Here is a 9,594-nt window from a genome sequence, read left to right as displayed (position 1 = left end):
GGGGGGGTTCACGACTTTATATAAAAAACGAAGAGAAATTAAAAATATCAGCATGTGAAGCCTAACTACAATTACTTATAAAGCGATATTTTTAATTTCTCTTCGTTTTTTATATAAAGTCGTGAACCCCCCGCTTTGTTTTTACGTGTACTGTAATCGTGTGGAAGAATTTTGTAATTTTATAAAGCCAAATTCAAATTGCTCACGATTAAAAAATTGAAAATTTCAAATACCAATATCTTTCTCATTAGACTTCTGACCCGAGTGTTTCAAGTATAAAAACGTTCTGCTATGCGGTCCGCAACTTATCCTGGTATTATTTTAGACGTAAAAACCAATAAAAAGATTCAGCAGCGCAAAAACTATTTAAGCCTAAAAGAACATTAAAAATGTAAAAAACGTCAAGTATATTTTTTATTTCGCAATCTTACAAACTTTGAATCTCTCTCTCTCTCTCTCTTTCTCTCTCTGATTCTACTTTACTGCACTAGTTCATCAGTGCAGGAACAGAAAGCATACGGTCGTTAATTTAAAGATGGCCGCGAAAGGAGTAGGTAAGGCCGCGTTGCGGCTTTTTCTAGGTACGTGCGTGCCTTCGTCGAAACAGAACGCCGCTAAAGTGAGAGTACCACGATTGCAATTCGACGATTATCTTCACATGGTTAATATATACATACATATGTACTAAACATCATATAATAACATTTACTCGGACAAATTTCTAATTGAGGTTATATTTTCTCCTGTTGTTCAACAGTACTTCAGAGAGAACTACTTCGTTTATGCCCACGATCCGAACAAGTTGTGCAAAACGGGCGATGTGATTTTGATACAGACGTTACCAGAGAAATTAACGCGCCTGATTACGCACGAGGTACGTGCTGTCCTACGCAGCAACGTTCGATTGCTGCCGACGCGGTGCCATTGCGCGAAAAAGATTAGATTCGAATAGATCAAGTTTGATGAATGGTCTTTGCGTTTTTAAGAAATGAAAATCTCTGTGCAGGTTGTCAAGGTGGTCTATCCTCTAGGCGACATAGTCGATCCAGTCACAGGAAAGGAAGTTGTCGCGACTAGATATAGGTATGTGTACCGTTGAAAGATTTACGAGACTACCTAGGAACATTTGACACGCGTAAGAACGTTTAAATCTTCGTATCTCTCTTTGTAAAATTAGGGAGGACATAGATGAAGAGAGCAAATTATATGGCAAAGTGGATTCGACCTTCGATTACTCGAAGGCACCACGAAGAGGCAAGCTGGAGGGTACGCGTGACTTCACTCACAAGAAAAGCTATCTCAAGTATTATGAGAATCCCGATGACCCGCAGCCAGACACTGTTTCACTGGTATAAAGTACCACTTGTATTTGGAAATTTAATAATTAATAAATTGTAAATATTCAACGGAAACCGCACGCGGCAAGTTGTATGTACTACAAGTTTTTATTTTCAAATTTTCCGATACATTCTGGGATCTCGATACAAAAGCTTATTCATGATTATTAACGTTGATTAAGCGGTAGCTCTAAAAATTTATTAGAAAATAAATTTCTCATTCTCTAATATTCTATTTATATGTATATACATAAAGATCAAATTCGATTTTCGACGGATTTTCTCTTGCGTGAGAAAATGTCTCGCAAGTGTACTCAATGGCACGTGTGTAATTCACAGTGCTACAATACTATCCACAAATTGTTCTTAAAGAAGAATAATTATATTTTTCTCTCACATAAGGCTAACGACTAATCATACGCTTAAATATATGTGCAAAATTTGAAAATTCAATGTAGAATATTCTTCGATATAGAGAAAATCTTTTCTTCATTTTTATATGTTCTTGTTTCATAGATCACAACTACTTCAAGACCTACTCTTTTGAAATCTTTAATATTTCTACATCTTGCTTGATTTTATCAGAGTATACACAAGTGTAACGTTTATTATTATCAATAACCCTGCTTCGGCTATCGAACTTGAAATTTTTGAATAACGTAATAACATGATCCTGAGTAAATTATCCAATAGTCAAATACACGTCACTCGGAAAGGAACTCTCTTTCGAGTGCAGCACCCAATGCATTCCATTCTCTGTCATCTTCATTATCCTCTTCGAGATCATCCACGGAATCTTGCGAGTTATCGCCTAGATCCAAGTCGTCTGGCAAATCTCCCCCTTTCCTGAAACGTGCAACGAGATCGTCATCGCTGTCGTTATTGTCGTCGTCGTCACTGTCGCGATTATCATCGTCATCACTCTCATAATTGTCATCTCTATCCTTGGAAGAACCTCTGTCAGAGTTGCCATTGTAAATTTTTCTCTTCTTTCTTTTGGAAATACCTAATTCACCTGTATCTGTAACATAAGGAAAATTGTGTTTAATTCTACAACCATATTCTTATACTTTTTGGTAAGTTGAGATATATTTCAGATAATTATCATTTATTTTTTAAATTGAGAAAAGCTCAATGTTGAAGTAATCGCCTCGTAATTTGTCAAACCAAAATCCACGTTTCATTCCCGGTCTTGACATCCTACATATATAACGTTAAGAATGGAATTAAAAAATTCCATTCTATAAAGCAGTCTACAAAATATACAATTTAATCTTGTGGCAAACAAATCGCCATACTGTGTTGCTCCTTGGAGAATAGAAACTTTCGAGCAATAAGTACATTTTTAAAATAAATTTCCTCCAGAATGATCAAGAAGCTTGACCTTCTTATACAAGTTGCAGTTTAGAAACTGTGACTCATGCGAAATACTTTGACATCATAAAATGATAATTTTAAATGTTCCAGTATATGTATCCCGATTTTAAATGTTTCCTGTATTACACAATACATAAAATTAAAGAAAGAACTTGTCGCATATTAACAAATCGCCTAAAATGGCGTTACCATTCACAGAATCTTCAGAATCGGAGCTCCGACGACGTATCCTCGTACCACATTCTTCCGCATCGTCCGCATCTTCCTCATCTTCGAAAATCATATCTTCCATGTCCTCGTCTACTTCCTTATCCATAAACTCGATCTCTTCTTGAGTGAATGACATTAATGGATTAATAGAGTTGGCAAAAGAATTTGTACTGTCGCTTTCTACATCCTCAACGCGTTCTGGACTACTACAGTGTGGTGGTGGTACTCTCGATCCGCGTGCCTGTAATACTTCACGTTCATTATTAATGCCAAAGCAACATACGCGTTTAAAAAAACATATATTATAAAGATAAGTGCTTAAATAACGCTTAATGTTGCAGAATTGTGACATTTATACCTGTGATGTGAGAGGAAACAGGCGTTCGTCGACATGCTCCCAGCGTTCTGCGCACGTCCACAGCCAATCAGAATTTACGATTTTAATGTTTGCGTCTTTTCTAGCTGAATTTGCTTTCGCCGTACCCTTTCTAATGGCAACCAGATGCGTAGTTTTCTCTGTCAAATCCTGACAAAATTCTGTTGTTATTCATAGAAAAACAATAAAATATTATAGAGATAACAAAAACTCCTTACTTGAGTTACTTCCGCTCCGAAGGCTCTCGCGACTTTATATGCACGGCTTTGGTGAAGCTTTTGATGAGTGGGTATCAAACCACTGAAAGTCAAGTATAATCCTTTGAGAACTTGAGAACGCACCCGTGGGATTATATCCCGCAAAGATTTTCGAGCGTTCTCTTGGTCCAGCGTGGCGTAAAATTCCGTGTGAATTCTCCGGAGAATATCTTCCAAGTATAACAGATAATCATCATCATCTTCATCTATTATATTATTTTCCTGCTTTGGCGTCGCTTGCTTACTGTCTGTGTCTGCTTTCGCAGACGGTACCACTTCCGTATCAGATACTTCTTTATCAGTTTTGTCGTCCTCCTTCGCGGCATCAGATTGAACACTGGATTCAGTATTCTCTTCAGCATTTGCTTTGGTATTTTCGTCTTTCCCATTCTTCGTTTCTGTCACCTCGTCCTCAATCTTCTCCTCTTTCTCTTCTTTTTCATCTCTCTCTTCTTTCTTCTCATCTTTCTCTTCTTTCTCATCTTCATGATTTGTTTCTTTCACAGGATTGTCTAATGACTGTTCGGCTTCATTTAATGGTTCGGACGCATCATTCTTGCTATCCTTACTTTGCGTATCATTTGTACATTCATTCGCACTCGCTGGCTCCAGCGAACGCGATACGTCAGCCTTTTCTAAGCCCGGTGGTGCATTAATATTTCCAGTGTGACGGAAAAAATGATAGGGTTTAACCTGAACCAGATTTCCACACCCTTGCCACACGTCTTCCCTGTCATCTATAATACACACTAAGTCGTCGCCGCACGGAAACAAGGCTCTGCAATAATATAATACAGAATTAATGTTAAAATATTCACCTCTGATTATTTGTGTAAAATTCAAGATGATTTATAAATACTTGAGATTTGCGGTTTTGGATGCTGGATCAAAGCACTCGTCTCTAGAAAGTATCCTATGGGAGAACAGGACTCCATCCTTATCTAACAATGACGCAACGGTGTGCGCGTAAATTCTCGCTCCAAAAGTGCAAATATGCAACTCGTACAAACGGCTCATCTCCGAGAGAAAGTGCCGGGTGTTCGGTCTTAGTCTGGTGTGATACCACGGGGAGTTCGGCCCGTACAATTGAAAATGAAAAACATCCTTTGGAAAGAAAAGAAAAACACAATAAACACATTTTGATTGTTCTGCAGTGACGCTCACAAATTCGACAGCTCTTAAGGCCTGTGTCCACGATGCCAGAACTTGGTCCAAGTTTTACTTCCGAGACATGTATGATCAATCAACTTGTAGCCTTTATGGAATAGCACATTTCTCGGAACTAGAACTTGGATCAAGTTCCTAGCATCGTGGACACAGGCCTTTGTGGAAACTTAGAGATAAACAATAAAATGTCCATGCACCTTCAAGTTAGGTGGAATATTATCGTTCGTGGTGTGAACAATCGTTTGGTCGAGATCCACAAGCAGAACTAATTTGCGGTCCGTCAGAAGGCGCTCCTCGTCCTCTTTTCCAATTTTCTCTGCCAATTCCGGGCAAACCTTTAGCTCCGGTATGCTGTGTACCATAGGCACGCTGGCCTGAGACACTCCAGCCGCGTTTCCATCCTTGCTGGTTTCCTGCACCCTCAAGTCTGCCCCGCACTCGGCGCACAGGTCTATCATCACAGTGGGATGTGTACAGCCTTCCAGCAGAGCTATCACTTGCCTGGAATACTAACCGACTATGCAGATATCACAAAATTCAAGTACATTTTAAATAAGCAACGCAACACAAAGCTGCCTCGTTTGAAGAATATTTCACGTACGACGTCGTATAAAATCTTCAATTTAAAAAGATTGCGACACTGAATTGTCAAACATTTATCTCAAAGGAAGAGACTTCTATCCTTTTCTATTTTCAGAAATGGAGCAGAAGGCGCTTGGCTCAAGGGGGAAATTCCGTCGCAGTTTACATCACGGACGCAACGTGTCGGGTGTAAAAAGATGTTTAAAAAATCCTTGCCTAGCGCAAAACAAAGACGTGCGTATTCTTCATTCGAAGATGCTCAAAACCGTCTAGCTTGCAGATCTCGGAGCACAACGGCGCGACAATTATCCGTGTGACCGTCGTCCAAACAAAAATTGCGGGAAGGATGCATACCCAGGCTGAATGACATCGCCCTCCTTGGCCAGGAGCCGCTTGACGCGGCCGAAGTTCGTGGCCCGCAGTTTCTGCTCCGGTTCCTTGGCCTCCTCGTCATCGGCGGCGGCCGGCGTCGCGTTCTGGTACAGCAGCAGTATCCTGCCCGCCGCGACCATCGTGTCCGAGCGAATCCTCCATTTCAGGATTTTCCCGGGCAGCCCGTCCGACGGGAATGTGACCTCTATCGTTGCCATAGTCGCGCGGCCGCGCTCATCCGACTATCGCGCGCGGCGACGTAACGCGGAATCGACGGGGCCTCGAAGCGCGGGGATGCCGTCGGACCTTCTTAACCTCCCTCCGGGAGAACCGTTCTGCGTTTTTGCGCGGGAGACAAAAACAACGCGAGACATAAACATGACCCACGTCAACATCGATCGAAAGACGCAAGCGTGCTCCGATGCGTGCGCGTGAGACGGGCAGGGAGAAAGGGAGCGCGCGACGGGATGTGATTGGCGCGGATCTGCCTTGATCCGCGCGGTCCTGCTGCGTTCAGCATTTGCACATCGGAGGGTCATATTCCGTATCTCACGCTATATAGTTAAAATGCTAAAAGTAAGTAGCTTTGCAACTCTTTCTAGCCTTCCCCTTAGAAAGAGATCACAAAGCTCACTTTTAGCATTTTAACTAAACTACAGGGGATCAATTCTGTATCTTACAATGCAGTAAAACTGCTAAGAGCGAGCGGCTTTGTCTCTTTCTAAAGCCCGTATCAGACTACGGATTGGGATTGGGATTAGATTGAAATTTAACCAATCACAGTAAAGTTTACTAATCTCAAATTCAGTAAGTTTTACTCTGATTGGTCAAATTTCAATCTAATCCCAATCCCAATCCTCAAGCCTATCACACAATGCCAGGCAACAGGCAATAGGAATAGAGAATAGAATTTTTGACGCGTTGGATTCGTCAGAAATTTTCTACCAACCAATCCAACGCGTCAGAAATTTTATTCCCTGTTCCTGTTGCCTGTTGCCTGGCATTGTGTGATAGTCTGTAGTCTGATACGGGCTTAATGGGACGATTAGAGAAAGACACAGCTACTCACTTTTAGCATTTTCACTACAGTGGCCCGGTTTTTCATCTTTTTCGATGTTATTATCTGAGAAGAGACAGAGAGTCGACTCACCTCTGGTCCTCTGGTTAACAATTAATCAGAAAATGAAAATCTAGGCCAGTGCAAGAATTGACTCACCGAGGCGTCGAGAAGTAAAGCCCGCTGCAGACGATGCTATTTTTTCTGCTGGATTGCTTGCAATCTAATAAATTACTATCGTTGCACCATTCAGCACTCAGGATTCCTAGTAATTTAGTAAATCACAAGCAATCCAGCAGGAAAAATAGCATCGTCTGCAGCGGGCTTAAAAGAAGTAAATTAGAGTAAGATACATATTTTTCCTCATTCTAGCTTACTGCACTAGTTCACCGGTGCAGGAACAGAAAACAAACCTATCGCGCGCAAAATTGTAGAACCGTTTTAAAAAAAATTAAAGCGACTTTCGTGAATTTCTTTACCGGCGGAAGCACGCGTCGCGTCGTCCCGCAAATGCGTCGCAAATGGAAGGGCAATTCACGAAAATACAGCGCGATGGCCGATCATGTATCAAAGCGCTTCGTGCCGCACGCGCAACGCGCTCAAATTCGACGAGGTTTTCACTTGTCGTTTCGAAGTTGCTTTGGCGGTTTGCGCGAGCTTCGCGCCAATTGTGCCGGGCTCTTGTCCGCGTCCGCGACCAAAGAACTGTCAATCTCACGTTACTTCTCCACCGCTGCGGGCGATCTTTCGTTCGTATGATGAACCGGGCGGAGAGTACCTCTAGGCCGGGCAGCAGTAACGCCAGCAACGTCATGTATACCCCGCGTACGCCGCGAATGCGCGAGCGACAACGGTTCAGCTTGGGTATCATGCCGGAGGAGGACAATACAGACATACTGGAAGGTACAACGTGCTTCTCCGTATCGGAGCAGAAAAACCTAGAGAGTGGACTTTTAACGATGGAATGTATCGCGAGAAGGTTGTCCTTCCGACGCATTGTCATGTAGTTCGATCTTGATGTGTCGCAATCAGTTATCCAGCGTAGGGCCCGGTTCTGGGCTGCGTTCGGAAACGTCACTCGAGTATCCCAGTGTATCATTTTATCGTTGGGTGTTTTCCAGCAAGAGACCGACTGACGCAGCGTAGCACGAAATCATTTTATCCTCGTTTAACAACGGCGAAGAAAGATAAAACGATTCACTGCGTTACACAGTGTCGCCTGTGTACGTTGTTGGAAAGCACCTCTAGTTTGCCACTCGGTGAGCAGATAAGATAAAATGTTTCCGAACGCAGCCCCACAATGAGTTAGTCAGAAGTCGGAAGTGTATGTTGATCCTCCTCCTTTTTGGATGGAAGAAAAAGGACCGATCGCAGTTCTGACTTCTGACCAGCCGCTAACAACTCTGTGTAGACCGGGCCTAAACGTTATCAACATCTGCGTTAACATTGCGTTTCAATTGCTCTATGAATTTAATTCTTTTAATTTTACAAATAAATTAACTTCACAGACTTGGCAGGCCAAACGTGGAACATTTACGCGGCATCCGCTTTGTTTGACTTTCAGCGGGATGACGTCCATCTCAAGCTGTACGCAAAGAAATTAAGAGAAGAGGTTGCGAGCACCTTGTCACACGAAAATGTGACTTACGACGCCAAGTTTTCTGTTACGCAAAATTTAGGGTCTTCATCGAATCACGAGGACTATCTAGCGCTCGGGGTTCGATTTTAATAATTCTTGATTTCTTATTTGACGTTATATTCGAAGCGTGAACATTAGAGATACAAGACTTAAAGTTGTTTAAAATATATTTTAGATTCAAGTAGTAGCTAAAACCAGTGGTCCTGAGAAAGAAGTGGAGAAACTCATTTATAAAGGGTTATTATTATCTTGGAGGATGCAGTCGACTGAGTCGAGTATACAGAATTCCATAAAATTGCCTCTTCTGTTATGTCGTGGCACCCGCAACTGTATGGATGCGGTGAATGCCATCATCAGTCGTATGTTCGACTGTTCGGTAGTTGCACTATCAGCTAACGAGGATGACTTGAGCTGGCTGATTCCTATTATAATTATGTCAACCGACAAAGAGGAGCAGTCAATAATTTCTGGTGAAGTCCAAATGCAATACACGGTGCCAGAATTACCAATATCGGATACCATTACAGTTAAATTTCACACCGAAGACCTGAAAAAAATATTATCGGTGTACGATGTTAAACATTTAATTATGCGAAAAATACTGAGTATTATTTGTAGCATATATTCTATGCTATTATTAATTTATTTGTTGATTTGCAGCATTATTAAAGATCAAGATACCAACGTTAATGTATCCCTTGATCGTGAAGACATAGAAACGTTTTATGAAGTGTTGCACAAGCAAATGTTAATAGAAGGAGGTTTGAAGTTGGGATTATGTACGCTGCATAGAATTAATCTGCCTGGAATATCAATAATGGAGAATAAAGTGAGTTTTGACTTTATATTTATTTTTCTCTTTACATAAAAATAATTGTTAAACCATATTTCTTACTCGATAAAATCAATAGTTATGTAGTCCATGTTCTTTTATTTTTAGATGAAAGTAACGAAAGCAGATGTTATGAACAATATATTAGTGTACTTCAGTGATAAAGCTATTGATACATTTTATGCAGTTGATATATAAACTTTTCTTACTGTAATATTGTGCGAGATGAATGACATGTAGTTAAAATACAATAACAGTTGTTGTAATAGCCATTTACATGTCACATACGTACAGTCGGGAGCACTGAGGTTGCGACACTTTTTTTTTATAAGTTTACGAACGCGCAAAAAAATTCAGGATCCTGAATTATTTTGCGCGTTCGTAAACT

At 41.1% G+C, this 9,594-nt stretch overlaps 4 protein-coding genes across 5 annotated transcripts in view; 2 read left to right on the top strand and 2 right to left on the bottom strand.

Moving 5' to 3' along the window:
• The first annotated feature begins 519 nt into the window (after positions 1–519).
• Positions 520–1,412, top strand: LOC105566257 (28S ribosomal protein S17, mitochondrial). The gene is made up of 4 exons (XM_012020128.1): positions 520–661; positions 758–874; positions 1,007–1,083; positions 1,178–1,412. The coding sequence occupies exons 1-4, from the start codon at positions 536–538 to the stop codon at positions 1,353–1,355; spliced, it is 498 nt and encodes a 165-aa protein (XP_011875518.1). The 5' UTR covers positions 520–535; the 3' UTR covers positions 1,356–1,412.
• Positions 1,413–1,431: 19 nt separating this feature from the next.
• LOC105566256 (RNA polymerase II subunit A C-terminal domain phosphatase) lies at positions 1,432–6,121 on the bottom strand. Of its 2 annotated transcripts, none has more exons than XM_012020126.1 (7): positions 5,661–6,121; positions 4,922–5,225; positions 4,417–4,661; positions 3,519–4,335; positions 3,283–3,450; positions 2,904–3,165; positions 1,432–2,358 (listed from the first exon to the last, which is right to left on the bottom strand). In XM_012020126.1, the coding sequence occupies exons 1-7, from the start codon at positions 5,894–5,896 to the stop codon at positions 2,042–2,044; spliced, it is 2,349 nt and encodes a 782-aa protein (XP_011875516.1). In that variant the 5' UTR covers positions 5,897–6,121; the 3' UTR covers positions 1,432–2,041. The 2 variants fall into 2 exon arrangements, with proteins under 2 accessions (XP_011875516.1, XP_011875517.1); XM_012020127.1 differs by having other exon boundaries at positions 4,922–5,241; positions 5,661–5,728.
• Positions 6,122–7,295: 1,174 nt separating this feature from the next.
• LOC105566254 (centromere protein L-like) lies at positions 7,296–9,472 on the top strand. Its single transcript, XM_012020124.1, has 5 exons — positions 7,296–7,638; positions 8,244–8,452; positions 8,550–8,941; positions 9,035–9,203; positions 9,315–9,472. Exons 1-5 carry the CDS (start codon positions 7,491–7,493, stop codon positions 9,402–9,404), a joined length of 1,008 nt encoding a protein of 335 aa, XP_011875514.1. The 5' UTR covers positions 7,296–7,490; the 3' UTR covers positions 9,405–9,472.
• LOC105566255 (snurportin-1) overlaps positions 8,842–9,594 on the bottom strand; it is a 4,142-nt gene continuing 3,389 nt past the window's right edge. Inside the window, exon 7 of the transcript XR_001009267.1 lies at positions 8,842–8,921. The gene's annotated coding sequence lies outside the window, so the exon portion shown is untranslated. The remainder of the gene's footprint in view (positions 8,922–9,594) is intronic.

The sequence above is a fragment of the Vollenhovia emeryi genome, unplaced genomic scaffold, assembly GCF_000949405.1.
Source record: "Vollenhovia emeryi isolate VEMERY1.0 unplaced genomic scaffold, V.emery_V1.0 DF939146.1, whole genome shotgun sequence".
Taxonomy (NCBI): domain Eukaryota; kingdom Metazoa; phylum Arthropoda; class Insecta; order Hymenoptera; family Formicidae; genus Vollenhovia; species Vollenhovia emeryi.
Note: the sequence above shows the minus strand (reverse complement) of the source record. Positions and strands in the feature narration are given on the sequence as shown.